Here is a 26,215-nt window from a genome sequence, read left to right as displayed (position 1 = left end):
AGGGCAACACAGAGAGACAAACAACCATTCACACCTAAGGACAATTTGGAGAAGCCAATTAACCTAACAGTCATGTTTTTGGACTGTGAGAGGAAGCCGGAGTACCCGGAGAGAACCCACGCATGCACAGGGAGAACATGCAAACTCCATGCAGAAAGACCCAGGGGTGTACTCGAACCCAGGACCTTCTTGCTGCAAGGCAACAGCGCTACCCACTGCACCACTGTGCAGCCCTATGTGCAGCCAACATAAAAAAATAAAAATAAAAAAATAATAATAATAATAAAAAAACTCGATATGCTTGCATGTTTATTTGACGTTAACACGCGGTTCTTTGTTGTTGCTTTCGCACGTGCATATAGTGAATGGCAGGGCAAAAACACATGGAGTTCTCGCCGTAAAGCGAGACTTCTGAGCCTGTGTGTGCGGGTCGAAGGCTCTTGCAATTGCAAGTGCGGTATTTCCCCCACAGATCACCAGGGCGGCCGAGAAAACCTTTGTTCGACCTGAAATGACTCATTTAATCATCCAAAACGGTATGGAACACATTAATTAACTGAAAAATGTTGCATAGTATGCCTTTAACGAATGAGAAGAAGATGGAGTGGGAGATCGACAGGCGGATTGGTGCAGCGTCTGCTGTGAAGCGAGCGCTGTACTGATCCGTTGTGGTGAAGAGAGAGCTGAGCCAAAAGGCAAGCTCTCGATTTACCGGTTGACCTACGTTCCTACCCTCATCTATGGTCACGAGCTTTGGGTCGTGACTAAAAGAACGAGATCCTGGATACAAGTGGCTGAAATGAGTTTTCTCCGTAGTGTGTCTGAGCTCTCCCTTAGAGATAGGGTGAGGAGCTCAGTCATCCGGGGATTCACGCCTTGGGATTCCCCGGAGGAGCTGGCCCAAGTGGCTGGGGAGAGGGACGTCTGGGCCTCCCTACCGAAGCTGCTACCCCCGCGACCCGACCCCGGATAAGCGGAAGACAACAGACGGACAGAAATAATAATGGAAAAAGGATGAGTAACTTAAATCTACCAACATTTTAGAGCAGGGGTTTCCAAAGAGAAGTTTTGGGGTAATTTGTGGCCCTTGGAAGAATTTGTGTGACCCTTGACTACAAGTCAAGTATTGTGCAAGTTTTGCCCTCCAGTAAAATAGACCTGATGCAAATGGACACTGTAATTTTGTAATTTCAATAACATCCATCCATCCATTTTCCGAACCGCTTTATCCCTCATGGGGTCACGGGGGGTGCTGGTGCCTATCTCCAGGGTTCACTGGGCGAGAGGCAGGGTACACCCTGGACAGGTCGCCAGTCTGTCGCAGGGCAACACAGAGAGACAGACAGGACAAACAACCATTTACACACACACACTCACACCTAAGGACAATTTGGAGAAGCCAATTAACCTAACAGTCATGTTTTTGGACTGTGGGAGGAAGCCGGAGTACCCGGAGAGAACCCACTCATGCACAGGGAGAACATGCAAACTCCATGCAGAAAGACCCAGGGGTGTACTCGAACCCAGGACCTTCTTGCTGCAAGGCAACAGCGCTACCCACTGCGCCACTGTGCAGCCATTTCAATAACAAATTTTCATTTAATTTACTATAGTGAGGAAAAAAAACATAACGCCACTATTGACTAAAGAAACGACTCTGGCTCTGCTATCCATTAAACTTGACTGAATACAGCAAAGATTTTCTAAGAAAGTTTTCGATTCAGGTAATAGACTGAAACATTACAAAAATATATTCTTTTTTTGTTTCCTCTAAATTTTACATATTTAATTTATGGTTGATAAGGTAATAAAAAATGTCATGATACCTGGAGGTGTTTGGACCCACATGCAGAGTCAACCCTGGAGAGAGGTTTTAAACAGGGCTCTACAACCCTGCCTCTCAGGGTTACCTCCTTTAGAGTGGTCTCTGCTCCAACCCACCTTAAGCAAATGATTGTATGACCTCAGCAGCCATCAAGGATTAATCACCTATTTATTTAAGTCAGGCGTGTGGAGGCAGGGAAAACTCTAAAACATGCAGGACAGCGAGTGTCCTGAGGACCAGGGTTGAAGATCCCTGCTTTAAAAGGTTTATTCAGACGATCAGATAAGGTATCGGCAATAATGACAATTACTCACAGAGGTGAGCGTTTGTCTAGAGGATGGCTGAGGTAAACTTGAGGTCCAGTGAGAGTATGAGAGCTCAATGATGATTAACAGAGGAGTCAGAGAGAGCAGGGAGCCAAGATAGGTGGAGAAGCTGCTAGTTGATGACCTGGTTTTCTTGAAAATGGTTCCACTTGATGAGGAAACCAGCAAAAGGTCTTCAGCCTAGAAGGTGCAGAAATCACAGGAACATTTAGCTCAAGGAAGGTATCGAAAACCCTGGCGTTCAAAAACAGAATCCAGTATGTTAAGCAGAGAGTCACAGTACTTCCACTCACAACAGTTGACCATAGGTTAAAGAGTCGTTGTCACACAGCTCCTTAAATCCCACGCAAGTAGCAAGAAGATTGTCAGCAGGTCGGCTGCCAGCAGTTGAGAACCACACCCCCCAGCAGAGATCCTTTGTGCAGGAAAAAAAATAACTCTCACATTCACTGAAAGCAATCCCACACAACAGGATTGTGACAAAGACAATATAAAATTAAATTACAGTTTTGGTGCAACAGTTGGGAACTTTAGACCAGTTGGGACACCACTGGTCTGGAGTTAAAAAGACTGGGAGCTGCACTATCAGACATTTCCAACTTTGTCGCATGATTTGTGGGGACATACACCACCAGTCAAAAGTTTGGACTCATCTTTGTCATTCAATGGCTTTTCCTTATTTTCATGACTTTCTACATTGCAGATACATAGGGAAGACATCAAAACTATGACTGAAAAGTATGTGGAATTATGTATTAAACGCAAAATTCTAAATTGTGAAAGAACGAAAACATCTTGTCTATACTGTTGTATATACTACTTCTGTCTTCCCAAAGGTAGTAATAAAAATAAAGACAAACCAGTGAAGTGAGAAGGTGAGCCCAAACATTTGACTGGTAGTCTATAATACTGGGTATGACATAGCTCTAACATTTATTCACTGAATATAACTGTATATAACTGAATGCACCTTCCCTACTATGCACCTTCTTGTATGAGCCGATGTGACGAGTGAATTTCTCCATTGTGAGATCAATTAAGACTATCTTATCTTATCTTATCTTAAAATCTGCCTAAGGCCATTGTAGGCCTTCTGCTCAACATTGTAAACATGGATGATGCTCATGGAGTCAGCTGCATTCCCTGCAGATAACCACTGGGTTATCTCAAGCTTTAGTTTAGTTTACAAACTAAAATTACATCTTTCCTACAAAATGAAAAACTCTGTACTTTAAAAAAAATGTTTGGGTCTTATTTCCTTTACAATGTAATCCAGAGAAGCTTGAAACTTCCTTCATCTTTTGACTGTTTTCTATACCTGTCTTTGTCAAAGAGCACACTTCCTGGTTGTGGTTTACTGCTCGCAAAATGGAACAGGATGTGTGTCTAGGTTCATAATCGAAAAGTGTCTGCTTGGTGAGCAGAATGTGAAGTGTGTTTATCTTGATGCATGGTGAGAAACAGAAAGCAGCTCTCTTTAGATGGCCATCTCAAGCAGAAAGCAGATGTGCTGTCTTTCAGTCTACTGCCGGTCCTGGACTGCTCCTGCCCTCTGATCTTATTCACGCATTATGCGGACGCACATGCTGATAATCTCAGTTTAGCGCCCGTGCTTTCTGTGTTTTGGATTACCTATGTGGATCAAGAGACAAGCTTGGACATTTCTGCTTGAGCTCATTATATCTCAGATGTTGACAGCATGGACTCCATCTCTCAGACCTTGCGAGGTAAGACCTATTGCCACATTTATTACTCTTTTACATCATTATGAAGCAGTACAGAGACTGATTGGAAATGTGTTTCTCTGTGTACCATCAAGTGTGCTATTACTCCTCAGGATTTACATCAGTGTGGACAGAGCAAATGTGGATGATCTGTGTAGAGGTTGAAGAAATGTCTTATGTAATCCTGTTTAAGATTTTTTTTCAGCAAAAAGTACATAAATGCTTCAAGTGAACAAAAGAAAGTTTGTGAAGGTTCTGCCTATCTGGAAAATATGCATAAATGACGTACTGTTCATCACATGTATAAGTGATGGCCACAAACCCAAGCGTCAGTTGAACTTCAGGGATGAGTCAGAGTTTGCTGTTTTATTGAAGGTTTGCTGCTGCAGTATGTGCCTCCAGCTAAAAGCTGTGGTTCCACCTCAACAATGACAGCGACTGTCTAAAAAAACTGAGCTCGGTGTGTGGTTGCTGAAGAATGTCAGTACTCCTGAGACCTGAACGACTGTGGCTCTGTGGGAAGAGTAGTGCTCTTGCGATCCGAAAGATGTAGGTTGAATTTTAGAATCCTCTTGTCACATGCCAATATGCCCCTGGTCAAGTGTTTATAGTGTTTTAATTTGTCAGTATAACTTGGAAAGCTCTATATAAATTCAGTCCATTCACCACAGAGATCAAATAATTGTTTTGCTCCATCGGGAGCCTTTCCTAAATATATAATGGAGAGAGATGGATGCAAACTGTGAAGGAAGGCAGCTTTCTTATGAGTTTTTTGGGGGTTCCATATGTGAGGTTCCAAATATCAGTAAGTTTTGACTGAAGATATAAATTGACAAGAAATAGATGGTTTGGAACAGGACTGCAGTAAAATCTATCAATCAAACAACAGTAATATAGAATATGAATAATTCCTAAACTATTTATGATCCTGTGTCCACTGACAATGTTTAACCAATACAACAGTTGTCCTTGGATGACAAAAGGATTGCCAAACACCTGAAAAACAGATGTTGTCAGGCTAGACAGGATATACACTCATCTCAGCATGTCCTGGGTCTTCTCCAGGGTCACCTCTTAGAAACCCTCCGCTGGATAACAGAGCTTCCCACCCTATCTCTAAGGCTGAGCGTATCCACCCTTTGGAGGAAGCTCATCTCAGCTGCTAGGCTGAGATGAGCTTCCTTTGGTCATGTTCCATACCTCATGACCAGCGCATACATTACTGCAGATAAAGCCCCAATCCATCTGTCTATCTGCTTAAAACAGAGACTGACACCCAAATCGGGAGAGGATAATTCATCTTTTTCTGGTAGCATTAGATGAAAATAAATATAACATGAAACAAAATGGCCTCTCCCCCAGGAACTGATTGAATGAGTGAATTAACACAGAAATATGAGGTAGCAGTCATACTGTGAAACAATATATTAACATTTCTTCAGATAACTAAGAACAACAGTACATAAAAAATTTATATCCCAAATAATATTAGAAACAGCACAAATTAATTAGACCAGCCCAACATTTTATTATTGAAAATCACAACATGAATGAAATAACTGACAGTTTTAATAAATCTTTTGTAAATCTTCGATCAGATTTAATCATTGACCTGTACAGCACTGTACAGGTGTTAGACAAATTACTAATTAGAATCTACACTCAATGATTCTCAGTGTCGTTACAGAAAAGAAATAATCTACAGTGTAAAACAATGCAAGAGCAGAAGATCCATTGAAGATCCCCCCCCCCCCCCCCCCCACACACACACACACACACACACACACAGTACCCGAGCAGCCAGGTAACCAGGCCGGCTGGGTGATAATACGCAGGAAGGTGGTTTCCTGAAAACATTGTGGGCTAAATTGATAACTGGCAAACTTTCCAGGGAAAACCTGGTCTGATCCAGAGAGATGGCATCCATCCCCCTTTGGATGGTGCAGCTCTTCTTTTCTAGGCATCTGGCCAGATTTATTAGTTCTCCTAAATGCTGAGAACCCAGGGTCCAGACCAGGAAGCAGAGCCATAGTTTAACACACCTCTCTGCAGCTTCTGTACTGTTACCCACCCATTACCCCATTGAAACAGTGTCTATTCCATGACCAAAAATAAACAGATTAAAAACTGATCAAAAAGGAGCAAATCATTCTAATCTTATAAATCAATACGACTCAATTTGAGCCAAAAAATAAAACAATTAAATGTCTATTAAATATAAGGTATCTCACTCCAAAGACTTGGTTAGTTTATAAATTGATTTCTGATAATCAGATTAATTTATTTTGTCTCAAAGAAACATGGCTGCAAGAGGACTTTGTTAAAATGGTAAATGGACTGGACTTATAGCGCTTTTCCAGTCATGTTGACCACTCAAAGCGCTGTACACTAGAACCACATTCACCCAATCGCACTTACTAGTGCGCACACATTCATACACTCATAAGCAGCTCGGTAGGCAACTTGGGGTTAAGTGCCTTGCCCAGGGGCACATCGACATGTGACAAGGGGAAGATGGAATTCCGATTGCAAGACAACTACTCAACCCATCAAGCCACAGTCGCCACATGTTAGTATAAATGAGTCAACTTATTCCAATTATTTAAATTTCCACATTCCCAGAACTATGGGAAGAGGAGGAGGAATAGCAACCATCTTTCAGTCTGATTTATTTATTAGTGCAAGGCCAATTAATAACTATAATTCTTTTGAACATTTAACCCTTAGTTTCCCTCATCCAAACTGAAAAGCAATAAAGCCTGTTCTGTTTGTTGTTCTGTATCATCCACCAGGCCTTTACTCTCAGTTTTTAGACCTGTTCTCAGACTTTACCGTTAAACACTGACAAGGTTATTATAGTGTGGGATTTTAATATTCATGTTGACACTGAATGTTAAAACTATCCTAGATTCAATTGGTTTTGCTCAAAATCTAACCTGACGCCGCCAGATAGATTTGCTCCGCATATCCATCTGGAAACCTTCCGTTGAAGTAACTTTGGGAAGGGGCGAAAATACTGGTTAGCTGATTGGCCTATGTTGGTGATAGACGGGCCAAATGAACCAATCAGATTCGTCGTCGCTCTGTTACGAGCGACGACGAAAACACAACCACAAGCCAAGCTACTCTTGCTGCTGCAGGTAAAGGCTCGTTAGCTCAGCAAAGAAATACTCTATAATTCCGATAAAACTTGCTCGATAGACACGCTAATGCTAGTTTCATCGGCTGAAGCCGCCATGTTCTTTAGACTGAACTGTCGCGCTTCTCTTTGCGTCACACCTCAACCCGCCTCAAAGCCAACGCTGATTGGACGTTCGTTTGGTGAACGGCTCCAAATTTTCTTTAACGGAGAGTAGCCAGACTGATCTGCGAGTGAAACCTTGAAAGCTCGCGAGATCAGGATGGTCTCACGAGGCTACTCAAAATCTGCATAACGCAAAGCATTCTTGCCTTCATACTTTGGGCCTTGTGCTGACATATGGCATTGGTTGTGAAGAATTAACAGTATTTCTTCACAACCCTGTCCTATCTGAGGTTTCATTATAATAAATATTTATCAGATAATGCTGTATCAAACTTTAAGGGCCTGGTGGCCGATACAAGATCATATTTCTCCTAGTTTAGCTTCCCTTCATTGGCTTCCTGTTAAATCAAGAATATAATTTATAATTCTCCTTCTCACATATAAAGCCCTTAATAATCAAGCTCCATCATACATCAGAGCTCTGATTACCCCATATGTTCCTAACAGAGCACTTCACTCTCAGACTGCAGGTCTGCTGGTGGTTCCTAGAGGCTATAAAAGTAGAATGGGAGGCAGATCTTTTAGTTATCAGGCTCCTCTACTGTGAAACGAACCCCCAGTTTTGGTCTGTGAGTTAGAACCCTATTTACTTTTATGACTAGGCTTATGTCATGTTTGGCTTGATGTGTTTCGCCCACATGCAGAATACACTCGGGGAACAGGTAGATTTGAAAAAGGTTTATTTGAACTCAAAACTCGGGGGGAGATCTGTTGCAGCAGAACTGAGCTCGGACAGGAACCAGGAGGATGGGAGACCGGGTTGATCTAGAGAGACGAGAGGACCTGTTAACTACAGGAGGGGTAACGGGAGATGTGCTGCTGGGCATAAGCTTACCACAAGGCGGGGAAACCAAACCGGGGAGGAGGTGATGTGGACTCAGTGTTTGCCTGATGATGAGACCAGGGAGCGGAGGCAGAAGCAGGTCCGAGCAGCACCGAGAAATCCAGGGATCCAGACCAGCAGGAGGAACCAGTTGTTTGTCGAAGGAGGCTGGGGTCCAGAGGAGGGGAACTGTCCAGGAGTAACCAGGAGGAAATCACGGGGGGAGCCGACAAGAAAGGATAACTGAAGGATCTTGAAGGGTGTCGACACGAGAGGAGGACGTCAGGGTACGAGGAGGAATCTGGGAGACACAGAGGTAAGAGCTTTTAGTTTACACGTAACCGATCACAAGGCTAGAGGCCGAAGCTGACTTGCATACCACAACGGTAACACTCTGGCATCCTCCCGCTGTCTGTGCACAAGGGACTGGACGTGACGGGCTTAATCTGAGACACGTGGAAGGTGGGGTGCACACAGGAGTGGGACTGGAGACGAAGACGGATTGTGGTGGGACTGATCATGTTACAGGTCCTGAGTATCAGGGCTCCAGCAACAGTGAATGCGCAATCTGAGAAATAAAAACAGCAATGAATCAATGATGCTTTGCATTCGGAATCCAGATTACGTCTCATTTATTAAACAAGTAAACAGGTCACAGTGTACAGCCTTGTGTGATATCCCGTCTTTCACATAAATCAAAACATTATGATGACACAAATATAGTGTATCAAACAGCACTAGCATGTAAATGCATATTAACTGGGGCCAAGCATCAACGTGCACTGTTTACCTCTTTCACTAACCATCTCAAAATAATATCAACCGATTATTTTACAAAGAAAAGCATTTCAACATTTATAACCGGGATTTACGAAATCTCGCGATATTTCCAATACAAACATAACAAGTCTCGCGAGACGTCACCAACGTAGCATTAGCATTTTGCTAATCAAGACTCTCGGCGGATAAAGCTTAAAAGCATTAAATGTAAATATACATATCAGCTGTATCAGTACAATCTACTACAACAGGATATAATAAGTTCACAGAATAAGTTTGGAGTGTTTTCACCAAGTACATACCTGAGAAATAAAAACAGCAATGAATCAATGATGCTTTGCATTCGGAATCCAGATTACGCACTGAGCTATATAATACACTGGAGTGCTAATCACCATCTGTTTGAACGAGTCGCTTTGAAGCCACCAGCCGCCATATTGGTACTCCCTATTTCCCCCCAGTAACTAGGGAATATGTGCGCTACAGCATCGAATAACGAGGATTTTCTCATGTTCAGGGGGGCTTAAGACTTTTAAAATGTCAAATGCCATATAGTTTTATGTTATGTTCTAAAACTATCACGTACTGAGAAAGTCATGTGCTGAAATATTTTGCATTTTATTCATTTAAATATATATGTTTAACATTTATAAATATATAAATAACAATATACAAAAACATATATTTACATATGTGTATACATATATATACATAAATACATATACACATACTTATATATACATATATATATATTTAATATGAATAACATGTAAAATATTTCAGCACCTAATTTCCTAGTAGTTGATAGTGTTAGTACATCCACTGACTGTAGAATTACCTGTAAAACGTTTTCACTCAGCCAGAAAACTGCTTGTTGTTGCAAGCAAATCCTATGGGATTCTGTGAGAGTAGGGAGTAGCAAGATGGCGGCCAGTGACTTCAGTTTTTCGGCAAAATCAGCACTCCAGTGTATTATATAGCTCAGTGAGATTACGTCTGACGCGAACAGGAAGTCCGTCATCTAAACCAACCCGGAAACCGCGTCCCCCGATCAAAGATTCCCTCTTACTACTGTTACATTTTTAGAAATATTCCTCAGGAAAGTGCAAAATATGGCAACCAGCTATGCCAAAATATAACAGAAAATTATTTTGTTTCTACAAAATAAATATATAAAAAAACAAATACATAATAACAACCAAAAACATGGGGTGACATTTTTAGGTGCACCACACACTCCCCAACATAAAAGGTGGCTCTCGACATGAAAAAGTCGGAGTTACCATTCTCAAAGCAATAAACAATTGACTATTCACAAAACAATCTAATACTCTATGCCTTTAAGGCACATTTCTCAGTACACAAAATTTGCAGGCACTGTATAAGGCACTTTCATTGCATAAGGCACAGTCTGATGAGGGATGTAGGGATGTCCTGGCACTGGTTGCATTACCCACACTGGAAGAGCTTGTAACCCACACAGTCCAACCTGACCAACAGCGGTTTGCGGCTGATAAGAGGGCTGACCCATTGTGTGGTAAGTGAGTGTTTGAGGTGGTCTCCTTGTCCGTGCTGACCTCCTCAGGGACCCCTCCAGAGTTGGTACATGCTCCTCCTGCTCAGTGTCAATTTCAAGTTCTTGTCCTCTCTGTTCATCGTCACTTTCAGGGTTTGGGGCAAGTCCATTCCCATTTGAATATGGATACGCGGTAGCTCCATCACCATTTCCAGGGTGTGGCAGTGAGTGCCAACCTTGGTCCATAGTTGTGAGAACTCGATCTGGTGCTGGATGAGTTTGAGCGACTTCTTCCTGTGGCCTGGTTGTTACTGGGACTCTGAGCCAATAACGTGTCCCCGAGTCACTTTCCGAATCCGAGGTGTCACTTTCCACATTACTCTGGCCGATCCTAACTCTTGCCTTGGTTTTCATGTGTGCTTTACCCCTTCCGTGGTCCACAGTTACAGGTAGGTCGTTCACCAGGTGTAGGAGGTTTCTGTGGAGAACCCTGGTTTTCTGCGCATTGTTCTCAGGATAAACCTTGTATATGGGACTGTCATTAACCTGCTCCTTGACGATGTACACTGTCTGTTCCCAATATGACCTGAGCTTTCCAGGCCCACCTCTTTCTCCAAGGTTGCGAACTAACACTCTGTCGCCGGGCTCTAAGACAACTCCTCTCACGTGTTGGTCATAATATCTTTTCCCACGAGCACTTGATTTCTGACTGTTGTCGGTAGCAATGCGATAAGCTTCTTTCATCCTCCTTGCCCACTTTTGCATGTATCCATGAGGCGTTTCACTCTCTTTCTCAGTATCAAGTCCAAACAGGAGGTCCACCGGTAAACGAGGGTGCCGTCCAAACATCAGGAAATGTGGGGAAAACCCTGTGGCCTCATGTCTTGTGCAATTATATGCATGAATAACTTGGGGCAAAAAGTCTTTCCACTTATTCTTTTTCGTTTCCTCAAGAGTTCTCAGCATTTGCAGTAAAGTGCGGTTAAATCGCTCAGCTGGGTTTCCCTGTGGGTGGTACGGTGTGGTACGGGAATGGGAGACACCTGACAGTTGTTGTAGACCCTTGAACAGTGAGTTCTAAAATTCACGGCCCTGGTCATGGTGCAGCCTAGCTGGATAACCAAAGCGAGGAATGAAGTCACTGTACAGTCTCTCTGCAGCAGTCTTTGCTGACTTATCCCTGGTTGGCCACGCCTGCGCAAAGCGAGTAAAGTGGTCAACTGCGACAAGGATGTATTCATAACCACCCTGGCTCTTTTCCAAGTGCATATAGTCAATAGACACTAGCTCCATGGGTGCACTAGAACTGATGCTCCCCATGGGTGCCCTCACATGTACAGCAGGTTTCTTCTGTTTTATACAGGGACATCGTCTGGTTACATAAGCTTCAATGTCTTTTTTCATAAAGGGCCAGTAGAAGCGGTCCCTGGCTAGGCTAACAACTCTTTCGACTCCGAGGTGACCCATATCATTGTGAAGGTGTTTGAGCACCAAAGGCCTGTACTCTGCAGGGAGGACGAGCTGTCGTCTGCCCCCAGCTTCCCTGTATAGTAGGTCATTCTCAACTTTCAGCTTTCCCCACTCACGCATAAGCCTCCTCACTAACCCATCAGCCTCTTGCCGATCTCTGTCAGTTAGTGTTGTTTTAGCTCTTGGTGACTGATGCTAGGTAAGGCTGATTTGTCTGCTCCATTGTCCTGAGCCAGATTTAAAGCAGCTACATAGGCAACGTCACTTTTCTTTGCTGCCTCGCTCCCTTCCCATGTTGCACAAACAATGTCTCGGCTAAGCTCCTCGGTACACTCCCCAACGTAACTATCAATATCCAGAGGGAGACGTGACAGAGTGTCAGCATCGACATTGACCCTACCAGGCCGGTACTTGATGTTAAATCTGAAATCTGCAAGCTCTCCTACCCACCTGTGTCCTGTGGCATTCAGCTTTGCAGTACTCATTACATACGTCAAAGGATTATTGTCTGTGTACACAGTGAACTCTGGGGCATAAAACAAATAATCCCTGAACTTTTCGCATATGGCCCACTTAAGAGCCAAGAACTCTAGTTTACCAGAATGTAAGCAGTAGTTCTTTTCAGCAGGCGTCAGGGTTCTTGAACCGTAGGCGATGACCCTTAGTTTTCCACCCTGCCTCTGATATAACACAGCCCCAAGCCCTTTCTCACACGCGTCAGTGTGTAGGCTAAATGGCAGTTCGAAGTTGGGATACGCAAGCACAGGTGGATCAGATAGAGTGTCAATGAGTTGTCTAAGGATGTGGCTGTGTTCACCTGTCCAACAGATAGGAGTCTTGGACGGCAGCTGAGCACTTCTGCCTTTCTTGGACTTGCTCTGTGTTTTTTCAGGCCCCCCCTTGACTTGAAGGAGACTGTACAAAGGTTTGGCGATTCTGGAGAAATCTTGAATGTAGGCCCGATAGTAACTGAGAAATCCAAGCAGTTTCCGTAACTCACCCACATTTGTTGGTTCCTTCTGACTGAGTGTCTTGACGGCTTCATAATCCTTTGGATCGATCCGGACTCCAGTCTCTGAGACCAGCCTACCCACATATCTGACCTCTGCTTTGAACAGCTCGCATTTGGTTGGGCGGAGTTTAACTCCATGTTGTTGCAGAGCTCGAAGGACTTTACGCACCACCTCCACATGTTCAGTAAAGCTTTTTGAATAACAGAGGATGTCATCCAAATAAGGGATACAGCAGTCATCACGTAGTGCGTTTAGCATCTCTTCCATGCTGCGTTGGAAGGCAGCAGGGGCATTACTGAGGCCAAAGGGGATTCTTACCCACTCATAGAGTCCCCAGGGTGAGATAAAGGCAGTCATGTGAAGGGATCCCTCATCCATGTACCCCTGGTGGTAAGCTTTCCCTTGGTCGAGAATGCTGAACCAGCTGTGGCCGCCCAGGGTATCCAGAAGATCTTGGATGCGTGGCAGTGGATGCCTGTCAGGCACGGTTTTCTGGTTTAAAAGTCTGTAATCGATACAAAGTCTCAGTGTGCCATCCCGTTTCCTCACACATACTACAGGCGCAGAAAAGGGTGACTTTGATTTGACTATCCAACCTTTAGCAAGCAAGTCTTGGATGTATTCTTTCACCTCTTTGTATAACGGCTTGGGGATGGATGTGTATGTGCGTTGAACTGGAATATCATCTTTCAGCTTGATGGTCATGTTCAAACTTGTAATATTCCCAATGTCACAATCATCTCGAGCGAAGGCATTTGATTCATCAAACAACATTTGCTTTACCTCTGTTTGTTGCTCTGGTGTTAGGTGGCTGATGTCCACTGGGGGATGCCAGCGAGCGGTGTTGGGCAACTCCTGGTCGTGGCTGACCTCGGACACTGTGCCAACACTACAGGTGGAGACTGGTGCTGTTTCGGCAGGATCATTAGGATTGTCTGTCTCGACGATTTTTGCAATTGGCTCGATCAAACCCAAAACTGTTGAGCTAGCTAGAGTCACAGTTTGGCTGGAATAGTTTGACACAGGTACTTTGACATATGGCCTGTCGGTCTTCTGTAAAAGTCCTGCTCCAATGCTGAGTTTTTCTAGGCAGACATCGAGTCCAGGTTCAAACAACACAAGTGACTCTGTAGAGCTGATACTTTCTGGGACCCTACACTTGATGTAAGCCACCTGACTAGGGTGAATCGTGCCCCCTTTAAAGCCCACTTTTATAGTAGCTGACTCAATTACAGGACGTTTTTGGGTCTGGATGAAACTTACTAGAGTGCTCACAGCCGTAATGTCTATTCCCATAGCCCTGCCAATGAGTTCGATAAGTTTGTAGTTCCCCCCATTATCTTTAATGAATTCATGAATCACATTAAAGCCTACTATGGGTTTCTCAATCCTGAGGCGACTCACAAGGAAAGGTACACGTATAGACAGGTCTGGGTCATTGTTGCCCTCTAGATTGACTACAATCTCCACCCACCCATCATAAGGTACTGAATCTCCTGTGACTGCTTTCACATTAAGGTCATCATCCATTAGTTCACTTAAGGGCCTAACCTGTTGCCCAGGCAGGTACCTATTTAGCCATGCATGATCTAGAAGACTTACCCCAGCTCCGGTGTCTAATACCACTGTTACTAGGTAACCTGCCATCATACATTTGAGAAGGGATTGGCGGCCAACCAAAGGAGCAACTCGGCCACGGAGTGTCTCTTTGTCAACAGTTTCTTGTGTGTTTGTGCCACTCTCCTCTCTGTAACTTTTGGTTTTGGACATTTTCTTTGTGTGGGACTGCTGAGATCCGCCGATCAGAGGTGGTCCCTCTGCCCTGATCGTCTCCAGTTTCCCGATGGTTTGGTCTTTTTTAGGCACCCGACAGAACGATGCCCTTCCTCTCCGCAAGTAAAGCAGTGATTACAGTTTGGATTGGCCTGGGAAGCACAACTCTGACAGCTCTTTCTTTCCCTTGGTAGCTTCTTTTCATGTTGAGATTTGGCATTCACCTGCTCCGGTGCTGAAACTAGCGAGGGTCATGGCCTTCAGGCTTTCCATAGCCTTTGTCAGCGCCTCCACTTGGGCACTGAGTCTTTGGAGTGTGGAGTCATTGTTCATCAGGCTTACATTCACACTGTCTTTTGTTTTCTCCTTTGACTCAATGTTTGTTGCATGGGCTTGACTCACCTTCAGGGTGGGATGTCGGCCAAGTCTGCGCTTCCGCTCACTTTCTTCCGTTGTGGTCTTTATTACTTGACGGAGAAGTGCTTCATCACTGACCATGGGGTCACTTAGCAGGATCTTGAGGTCTCGCCGAACACTCTCATACTTCTCGCCTATGCCCTGACAGATGGTGTTGAGAAAAATGCACTGGATTGTGGATGGATCATACCTGACAACTGAGTCTGGTTGTCTGAGTGAAAACAGGATCTTTTGCTTCTGTCCAATCATTTTGTATAGGAACTGCTGCGGTGTCTCACTCTCATGCTGCTTAGCGCACATCAAATCTTGGAAAAGCTGTGTGGTATTTTTTTCACCCAAGTGAGACTGCAGAAAACTTTTAAGTTCAGACACTGTGAGATCCTCTTTTATGGTTAACATATCTCTGAAGTTACCTGGCTTAATAGAACGTAGCACTCCTCTAATAACCTCATTTGGAATGTGATTCTCGCGTCAGATTACGTCTGACGCGAACAGGAAGTCCGTCATCTAAACCAACCCGGAAACCGCGTCCCCCGATCAAAGATTCCCTCTTACTACTGTTACATTTTTAGAAATATTCCTCAGGAAAGTGCAAAATATGGCAACCAGCTATGCCAAAATATAACAGAAAATTATTTTGTTTCTACAAAATAAATATATAAAAAAACAAATACATAATAACAACCAAAAACATGGGGTGACATTTTTAGGTGCACCACAATCACGGAGATGATTTCGTGTGGGCTGGTGAATCGGGGAGACAACTTTCGGGAGGCTGCTCGGGAGGGGAGGTCACGGGTTGATAACCAGACTCGCTGACCAGGTTGGTATGTGGGGGCTGGGACCCGCCGCTGGTCAGCGAATCGGCGGTTCTGTTCGGCGGTTTCCTGGAGGGCATGAATGGTCTGAGTCCAAACTTGATTGCAGCAGGTTATGTGATCCTGGACGGAGGGGACGGTGATCTGGTGGTTGTTGTCAGAGAGAAGTGGGGGCTGATAACCAAGGGAGATTTCGAAGGGGGAGAGACCGGTAGCAGTAGAGACGTGGCTGTTAGGTGCATACTCGATCCAGGGGAGGTACTTACTCCATTTAGAGGGGTTCTTGGAAGTGAGGCAATGAAGGGCGGTCTCCAGCTCCTGGTTCATCCTTTCTGTCTGACCGTTGGTCTGGGGGTGGTACCTTGAGGTCGGAGTATACCAGGCCCCAAGGGCCGTGGCAAACTCCTTCCACACCTGAGATATAAACTGGGGACCACGGTCAGACAGAATTTCACGGGGTATCCCATGGAGTCGGAAGACATGTCTTATCAGGAGCTGGGCCGTGAGGAGAGCGGAGGGGAGCTTGCAAAGTGGGATAAGGTGACAGGCTTTGGAGAAACGGTCGACTACAGTGAGTATGACGGTCATGCCTTGGGAGGAAGGGAGTCCGGTGACGAAGTCTAGGGCTATGTGGGACCAGGGACGTTCAGGAACTGGTAAGGGTTGAAGGAGGCCGGCAGGTGGTCTATTGGACGGTTTATTTTGGGCACAAACAGGACACAAGAGGACAAACTGTTTAACGTCTTGAAACATGGTGGGCCACCAGAAACTACGGGTGAGGAGAGTCTGGGTACGATGGATTCCGGGGTGAGCTGAGAACTTTTCTGAGTGGGCCCACTGGATGACTTGAGATCTAACTGAGGATGGGATGTAGGAGCGATTTGGTGGACTGGGTCTGAAGGCAGGGCACGGGTGATGAGGTCCTGTACCTCCCACTGGAGAGCACCAAGCACGCAGGGGGGAGGTAGGATTGTCACCATACAATGACACAGGCGCATGTTGTTTATTGCAGCCAACAACTAAACATTTGTCAGACGGCAAGCTCAACAGACCACACACAAACAGATTTCAATCAGGATCATTCGGATGTCAGACAGGAAATCTTGTGAATCCTCTCAAGATCAAATGTGAGTTCAAAGTAAATATACATGGACAACCAGGAAGAATAATAGCGATAGTTTGTGGACTAATTTTAACAGAAAAAAAACACAACAAAAAGAAAAGGCAATTGTTAAAGAAGCGGAGACAATGCTTGCTGCACTATGAAATGGAGACGAGTTGTTTTTTTTTTCTCTCTCTCTCAGGGAATCCCTCACCTCGCTTTCTGATTGGCTGCACATCACATTCAACGGGTCACATGCTCATTAGTCCTCGGGGGACACCACACATGCTAAGATATCAGGGCAAGACAATCCAACATGTTGAATATTCCCATTGTGAGGTTGGACAGGCCCGATCACTCTTAACACACCACACGGCAGGAACATCTCTAAAGATAATCAGCGCCTCCTGAAAGGGGAAGATTGGTGCGAAAATCAGGCTAAAAATCATGCTGTGTGAACCAGCCTTTAGTTTTCAAAAGATTTGTCATATTTCAGGTTTCATCTTCTCTACCACTAAACCTGGCCCAGTTTTGAAGAACATCATCTGATAAGTTTAAAAGTTTTTGAACAACTTCTTATGTGAAGTTGCTTCACCAGAACTTTCACAGCTGATTTTTTTAAAAGAAAATCTTGAAGCAAACAGTTTTCTATATAATTTGAGGAATTTTGTTGAAATCTTGATGAATTGTTATTCCCCAATTCACATACAGAAGAGTTGCAACAGTTGTAGAAAGAGAAGGACGTGGGCAGGTATAGTGGGCAGAGTGCAATTTGTGTCAACTGAAAAAAAAATTTCTCGCCTTTTCTCTGACTGTGACTAATCAAATGACTACAGGATACAGCCAACCTTTACCCTATTGGTGCATTAAAAATATACCCATCAGGGTATCTGATATAGCATGTTGTACGTGTCTGTGACTCTCCATGCAGATCAGGTCTCCGAGCTGCTGAAGCCCCATAGAATCTGCCTGGTGACACCAGTTCTTCTGCACCAGTCCAATCAGTCATATGGGAGATCGGGCAGCAAGTTTGTAGTAAGTGACATATAAATTCAATTTGGAGTTCTAAATGGCTTATATTTATTTTATGAGGTTCACAGTAGATATAAAGACATCTGCTGAGATTGCTATGACAATATTGGAATATTTGTGACTTCTAATAAGACTAAAGGGTGAGAGTAGGGTGAATCTTTCAGTGTTCCCGGAGGTGATGGCACAGATGTCTTTCAGAGGGGATTTGTATCAGCTTCGTGAGGTTGGCTAATATTCAGGTAGATGTTGTGACCAGAGAAGGTGATGGTGGCTATGGATAAAGACCAACCATGACTGCTTCAGTTTTAGAGCTATGTAGAGGCTGGCTCCATCCATGTTTTTGTCTCCTTCAGACAGAAGATGACAAGAGATGCAAGTTCTAACGATTATGAGGGTTGAGTGTGCTGTGGTTATGACTTATAGTTGTGTGTCATTAGAACAGCAGTAAATTGAAACTCCTTGGCAGCTGATGACTCAATCAGAAGGAAGATAGACAATTTAAGCCAAGGCCTAAAACTCAGGCAGCACAAGGATGAATATATATGGTTTGAATCTTTAGCATATACAAGAGATAAGAAGGAGACGCCTGGTTGCTCAGTGGTATGTGGAGCCAATTGAGAAGTATATTATGACTGACTATATCAAATCGAGCCAATGTATTAACAAGGAGAAGGGAAGGCATCAGGAATGTCACAAAAGGGGTGGCAGTTGTGGTGGACCAGATGCAGACAAAAGAGAGGCAGCGGTGGAGCAAAAAAAAAAAAGATGTTTAGTGATATAAAATAACTTAACTAGCCAAACATGATAAGCTCATGAGAAGGAGGTTGTTTGTGATTCTCACCAGAGCTGTCTCTGTAATGTGGGCAAAGCAGAGAACCAGTGTTTGAGGTGGTCCTGAAAGAAATCGACTTCTACTTTTCCCAGTATTTTGGGAAAAGTAGTATGGATGGGAAATTGAATGTTAGCTCTATCTGATAAGATATCTGGGTCATGATTTTTTTTGTGGTCTAATTACTGCACTTTTTATCCTGGGAGGAACATGGCCATCATGTAGAGGGTGGCTGATAACAGAGGTCATCAGGGGCCTTAATGTTTGTGTGTTTTTTGTTGCAAGTAGTTGGAAATGAATCCAAAACAGATTGAGGGTTTGCTCCACCTGATGGAGTCCTCTGTCTCCTCATGGCAGCATCAGAAAACTGCGGCTGTAAATAAACTGACTTGCAGAAATCTCTAGGTATTTAAAGTCAAGTTTTCTTTGTCAGTTTTATGCCCCACATAAAAATGCTTTGGTCACTTATGCTTTTAATTCCTATTTTTGTGTACTGAGTGTAACTAAATAGGCAATTATATCTCCAAAGTTTTCATATTTATATTTATTCTCATATTAACAAAAATATGTCTGTGTGCTAATAATGCTTGTCACTCCATGAATATGTGAAAGAACGAGTGAAGGAAAGGCATTTGTAAAAAGCTTTAGAGCAGATCAGTTCTTCCTGAGATCTGTTTTCAGCATTTATCTTCACTCTTCCAAATTAAGAGCCAATAAGATTTTGAGCCAACTGACGTTCATGGATGATTCCTTCCTTTCTCTGCTTGATGAACACATCCGACAAAGAAGAATAGAAGAGTAGAAGAATATGAATGTTTTCAAAATGGATTTGTGTTTGTTGAAAATTGAGATACTACTTTTATCCGGAAATGCAAATTACATTACCAATCATACAGTGTTATTGAGTCTATTAAAAAACACACAGATCTTGGCAGTCCCAAATGTTTTCTACAACAAACTCCAATAGATATTCTTCAGCTTGTGGCTCATATGGTCCTCTGGATTTCAGATTAATAAATCCAAGATGTTTGTTTCCTATCTTCCATGTCACTTGGAAGTTTTTAACTTGGAAAAAAAACATTCTTACAATGTGGCCCCTGTCCCCAACATTGATGTTGTATGCTCAAAGCAGGATCGAACCTAACACGATCTGACTCATATATTGCTTGAAGTAGGATGTGAAGATTAGCAGAGTGTTCTGACTGGGAAAAAATGATTAAAAGTCAGCATCTGCTTTATGCAGGGTGCATCAGTGAACTTTCCATGCTCAAAAATATGCAACAAAACAGTCCAGTTCTTGCTTTGCACCTCATAGTTCGGGAGATTGAGTTGTGGTCCAACAGTCAGATGTATGATCCCTAGTCAAGTTGGGTTCAATTGTTCTGTCATTCTGAAACACTGAAATCCACCCAGGTTAAATTCATCGTGTGAGTCTAAATAATTTCTGTGTGTTTCATCCAGAATTTCCAAACATCATTAAATCTGTCTTTCATGTTTCTGTCTCAGGTGCTGAGTCTGTGGAGAGGCTACGTGGTCACAAACAAGCAGCCACTTAGGGTGAAAAACAGCTCACAAAAAACTCTGTTTGAACATTGTAGATTAAAAAACAAAACCTGAGTGTTTACTGTTCCCTGACGTTTTGGATTTAATTAACTGTAACTTGCATATTATTGAGTATGTACATTAAATTCAGTTAAAACTTGAGATGCTGTCAAATGCTCCAAAGATTTTTTTATGTATATAATTTTTTACTTGTGTAAAAGTTTAATGGAATACAAGCTTATTGCATCTAGATGAAGACAAAAAAAATCTGTGATATGTCAAAAAGTGGACAAAAACATCCCAGTCCAGCTGCAAAGATTGACTGTAGTCGGCATCTCACCTCTGATGGGCTTTGCCCCTCTTCATTCTCACATTGAATAGTGAATCTAATCTCTTACTTCCTCACAATGGACCATCAAATCCACGTCCCAGCTCAATTCGGAGGTTAGCCAATCAAGGCTGAGCCCTACGAGAAAAACAGTGAAGTCGCAAGTTCATTATCGCCAGTCGACATGTTGTGCTTTAATGGAAATATTCCCACGGTGAAATTTTTAAAGGGTTGATGAAAATAACTTGTCAGTCACTACAAAAACGTTTTGTAAAGCATGCAAGGCAGAGCCCATTGGAGGAGAGATGCCAACTAACGCTACACTCATCCTTAGCAAGCTGGGGCAGCAGGAAGAGTAATTGTTTTACAATCTGAAAGTTGTAAGTTCAAATTCAGCTTCAGCTTCCTCCAGCCACATGTTGAGGTGCCCCTGGACAAAGCACTTAACTCAAGTTGCCTACTGATTGTTATATTTCAATTCAATTCAATTAAATTTTATTTATATAGCGCCAATTCATGAAACATGTCATCTCGAGGCACTTGATTGTGTTAGTAAAGACAATTAGGTGAATATGGCTATAGGGAAAGCACTTTAAATGTTATCACTATTAAAGCAGCGTATAAACTTATATATAACTTTATAAATGTCATTTTATCTATATTTATTAACTCAAGTGAACCGTTTCTATATTTTTTGAAATACTGCAAACATTGACCAAATTTTCCTCTAAAAACACTTTAGAGGTCTGTTGAATGCAATGTGGTCCAAATTCTGTTCAAATCATTTCAGTACAGTCCAAGCATATTAACAGATTCAGACCCAGTGTAATGAAGTGCAATTTCATTGTAATCCAGTTGTGCATGTCAATTGATAAAAGAGTAATTAAGCGAAAAGTCAGTTGATCGCATTGAGTCATTAAACTTGCAGCGATCCCTTCTTAAAAAGTTGATAAATTATGATTTGTTTCAACATTTTGACAACATTTTTAAACAATGCTCGCCTAAACATTTTATAATGTGTTATATGTGAATTATATGTCTCTCAGTTGTCTCACCTTATTTTGCATGGCTATATCTATGATTTAACTATCCTTGTGCGCAGGTTGAGAGCACATTTAGCTACCTGGAGATTTCTTCCATCAACATTTACAGCCTCACACAGGTACACCAGCCTTTAATAAATTTGAAATGTTTTATTTTTGTATTAATTGGAAAGGCACAGCAGCTTTACTTAAAATAAACTTTGGAACCAAATTAAATTAGCTCTGAAAGGACATCAGGAAAAAAGCAACCTACTGGATATCCACAGTGATACGGACTTGGTAGGAACATTGGGATGCTACATCATTTAGATGGAAACGAAAATGATTAACCCACAGAGGAGTGAATTTAAAGACACTTGAAATAAATTATGTAGTTGACCGATCTACTTTGCCGAAAGATTATTGCAGCGATCAAACCCAGTAGCTTGTAGGGCACCTACATGTTGTTCCATGCCTGACAAAGTTAGGGAGCACTCCTGATGGAACGATGAATAGTGTTCTCGAGTGTCTCCTCCCAGATCTGGACCAGGGCATCACCACCAAGCTTGAGGACAGTCTGAGGTGTGACCCTGATAAACAGACCAAAGCATACAGGTATTGATCTAGAGGTGTTTCATTGGAGTTAGATAAAGGGAGCGTGGGCGGCACCTTAAAGGTATTAGTTACGTCATCCTCCAGGATCTGCTTACATACTCTTGCTACATGGCAGAGCACTGTTGTGCACCAAAGTTTACCCAGACTCATCATCATGCATCATGGGATCTGACAGTGGATCCAAGGATTTCATCTAATAGTACTCAGGGTGCTGTGAGCTAGCCTGCTGAGATCTGTCCATCCGGAAACATGGGGGGCCTGATATACAAAGGCTGGTCAATAGATGAATGAAACAAGCTTAAATGTGCTGCCACAGGTGGGTAGATGACAAGTTCAGCAGATCACACTGATTGCAAGCTGCATAGGGAGAAGAGTGAAGCAGCAGACAGACATCTGAGCCAGAAACATAAAACAAACATAAAGCACTTAGTCTTAACAATCTCCAGACATCAGCCATCTCAAGCCTGAGGGACACATGGAGATGCCTCCTCTGACCATCACAGACAAATCAAAAACTGGTCAGGGTTAACTATGTTTCATTTGACCCCGGATAAGCGGAAGAAGCGGAAGAAGACGGACGGACGGACGGACGGACAGGTTAACTATGTTACAGGCAGTGTAAAAGTCTTCTTTCATTTGAGAAAAGTAGAGAGCACCAGTGGCAGACCTGTCAATTCTGGTGTCATATGTTAAATTTCAACCAGACTCTACTGTGTCAAGCAATGAGGACAGGAACACTAGAGAACATGAGGCTCTCAGACCACCCCAATTAATGTTTGTTTTGGTTAGAGGCATTCACGCCAGTGGCTAGCTAGAGGCCACTTTGTAGTTAGGGCTTTTACTGTTTTCTCTAACAAGCATACCAGTCTTGGTGGTGGGTTGAGGAAGTTCTACAACTTTGTCCAGCTCTCAAAGAATAACTGCCTGGCTCCTAAAATCTTCTACACAAACCGAGAGACAAAGCAGATCTCCAGCCAATGGCACATATGAATGTACCATCCTTAAGAAGCTGGACTCTCTGTGCAACCTCTTAGGGTCCAGGTCTCACTTCATGCAACCAGTTGTAACGCTGACCCTAGCCAAATGTAAAACTAGTAAAAAGACAAACAGAAAGCAGGGTGAGGGGAAAATGGTATTTTAAACCATTCTTGTTTTAGTAGGTTGGCTCAACCAGCACACCTGTTAATTTTGTAACGCAAAAGCTGTTGAAGTGATTAACAACCGCTATATCACCTAACTGACCAGAGAAATATCCTACATTGTTAAATGGCTTGATGTTACTCTTTGATTAAAGTATTCATTTGACTTTTTTGTTAAGCAAGAGTGTTAAGATCATGCCGCCAATTAATCTTAAACTTGGAGTATGCTTGTGTGGACAGTCACTCATCCATGTATGTACATGGATTACAGATTGAGTTGGAGACAGATAGAGAAAGTCTGTCATTCAGTGTCCTTCATGATGAAGATCTTGTGGCCATGATCAGCCACATGACTGCGTCACTAAAGAGGATCTTTCCTGATTCTTCTCCAGGGTGAGTTCTTATCTCCAATGTGCTTCTTGTCTTAGAATAGTGCAGATAAATGCAATATCAGTGCAACTATCACTACTTTTACTAAGCATGGCAGCCATTTCTTTCATTTTAGTATGGCTTAGATCACAACATAATACTGAGTCTAACTTATTAAAAGTGCATAATGACTGTTCTGGTTTGTTATATCTCACTGTTGCCTTTGATAACATTGATCACTCTGTTCTTCTGCCTCAATTAGACCACTATGTTGGTATCCATATTCAGCTCTGTAGTGGCTTACCTCTTACCTGACAGACAGAACTTTCTGTGTAATTTTCAATGATTTCTCCTCCTCCACTGCTCCTCTCTCGTGGGATGCCACAAAGCTACATTCTTGGTCCTCCTCATTTTTCCTCTTTATATGCTGCCTCTTGGATCAGTTATAACTCAGTACCAGCTTTTCTTTCATTGTTATTCTGATGATTTACAGATTTACCTATCCTGAATGTATTCTATTTAGTGACAATGGTAACGTTGATGTTAGTTCTCTGACTTTTAAACTAAACAGTTCTGTTAAGAACTTGGGAGTAATAACTGACAAAGATTTCAAATACAATAAGCAAATTGACTCCTTAATAAAGTCATGCGTTTATCATTTACGTCTTCTGGCCAAATTTACACTTCTCTTAAACCATCCTGACCTGGAACGAGCTCCAAAATTATTGCAATGCCCTAAATTTCAGTTATCTCTCAATCACCTTCTGCTTGTCCAAAATGCAGCTGCTGATCTACCAACAGGCACATCCAAGTGTGATCAATCCCCCCTGCTCTATCTTATTTATGTTTACATCTTATTTACTTTCTCGATGGCACCACCCAGACCCAGAAACCAGTTTCCTCTGGGTCCACGCTTCACCACTAATCTACGTCTTTTCAAATCAAATTTCAAAACTCAATTATTCAGGTGTCATGATCATGCACTATTTTGTTCCACCCTTTACTGTGGTTTATTTAGTTAATAGATTCTGTTTGTGTCTTCTTGTGTTGTGTTCCTTGTAGATTTCTCTTTCCTCTCTGTGTGCCGTGTCATTGTTCTCCTGCACCCTCAGCTCTACCTTCATTGCTTTCACCTGTGTATCATTATGAATTATTAACTCCACACAGAGGTCCTTCTGTCTCCCTCTTCTCCCAGTATTTAAGCAATATGGTTTAATGTTCATGTCGCTGGGTTTTACTGTTTACTACCTCTGTTTTTTTCTCTGCCTGTGCTCCATGTCATCCCTTTCCTGTGTTCAGTTGCTGTAAGTTTTGAGCTTCATTAAATATCCCTTTATGATGTCTACTATGCTCTGCATTTGGCACAGCTCTCAATTGAGCTGTGGCAAATTCTATTCAATATCTATATGTCCCACTAGCTGAGGTTATAACAAGAAACAAGATAAGTTACCATAGCTATGCAGTAGTGATGGACTCAGACCTGAACCTTCAAGGACACATAAAGACAGTCACAAGTCAGCCTTCTATCACCTAAAGAACATTCCCTGGAATAAAGGACAGATGTCCCAATGAGACCTAGAGAAACTCATCCATGTGTTTAACTTCAGTCGCATTGATTACTGCAACAGTGTCTTCACAGGTCTGCCAAAGAAAAAAAAAAACAATCAGACAACTGCAGCTTATCCACAATGCTGCTGCTCTTGTTCTCACTAAAATCAGGAAGCTGGAGCGCATCCCCCCCCCCCTCCCCCCTCCACTGAAGTTCTTACACTGGCTCCATGTAGCTCAGAGAATAGACTCCAAAATAATTCTGTTAGTTCATAAATCACTGAATGGCTTAGCACCAAAATACATCAAAGATTTGTTGTTGCTGTATTACCCTTCCAGACCACTTAGAACTTCTGGTTCTGGTCTACTCTGCATACCCAGAACCCGAACCAAACATGGAGAAGCAGCATTTAGTTCCTGTGCTCCACTTATCTGGAACTAACTTCCAGAAAACTGTAAATCAGCCAAAAGAGAGCTCCTTTAAATCAAGACTGAAAACCCATCTGTTTAGCCTTGCTGTTGGCCCATGATAACAGGGAAATTGACCAACATATTTGATGTTTATCGATGTTTTCACCTGATACAATTTAATGCTTGTTACTGGTGACCGTTTCGATGTGTGCTGCTGAAATGTGCTATACAAATAAACTTGACTCGGCTTAAATGATTGATTGATATTGGATTCAGTTCAGAGTTGGTTAGGAACGTTCAGCTTTCCAAGCTACAATTCAACCTTTACTGAGTCTCCCTGGTTTTACTATCCAATACTTAAAATTTATGAAAATTGTCAATGTTTATAATATGAACTCTTATACACTGAATCCATACTGGACATTGACTTCTGGAATAAGTCCTGATTAAAAGTGTTTTTTTCTTCTCTTGTTGGTTTGATATATGTGA

At 42.7% G+C, this 26,215-nt stretch overlaps 1 protein-coding gene and 1 long non-coding RNA gene across 2 annotated transcripts in view; one reads left to right on the top strand and one right to left on the bottom strand.

Annotated features, from left to right (window-relative positions):
• Window positions 1-3,710: 3,710 nt before the first annotated feature.
• Window positions 3,711-26,215, top strand: part of LOC105919268 (capping protein, Arp2/3 and myosin-I linker protein 2) — a 178,936-nt gene continuing 156,431 nt past the window's right edge. The window contains exons 1-5 of the mRNA XM_036145274.1: window positions 3,711-3,878; window positions 17,823-17,926; window positions 20,259-20,309; window positions 21,725-21,784; window positions 23,670-23,791. Coding sequence (XP_036001167.1) covers window positions 3,851-3,878; window positions 17,823-17,926; window positions 20,259-20,309; window positions 21,725-21,784; window positions 23,670-23,791 — 365 coding nt within the window. The 5' untranslated portion in view covers window positions 3,711-3,850. The remainder of the gene's footprint in view (window positions 3,879-17,822; window positions 17,927-20,258; window positions 20,310-21,724; window positions 21,785-23,669; window positions 23,792-26,215) is intronic.
• On the bottom strand, window positions 7,843-8,652 carry LOC110367100. The gene is made up of 3 exons (XR_002427229.2): window positions 8,382-8,652; window positions 8,015-8,303; window positions 7,843-7,944 (listed from the first exon to the last, which is right to left on the bottom strand). It is a non-coding gene; the product is annotated as an uncharacterized LOC110367100 (long non-coding RNA).

This window comes from Fundulus heteroclitus, chromosome 2 (assembly GCF_011125445.2).
Source record: "Fundulus heteroclitus isolate FHET01 chromosome 2, MU-UCD_Fhet_4.1, whole genome shotgun sequence".
NCBI lineage: Eukaryota > Metazoa > Chordata > Actinopteri > Cyprinodontiformes > Fundulidae > Fundulus > Fundulus heteroclitus.
This window is presented reverse-complemented; position numbering and strand designations above follow the sequence as displayed.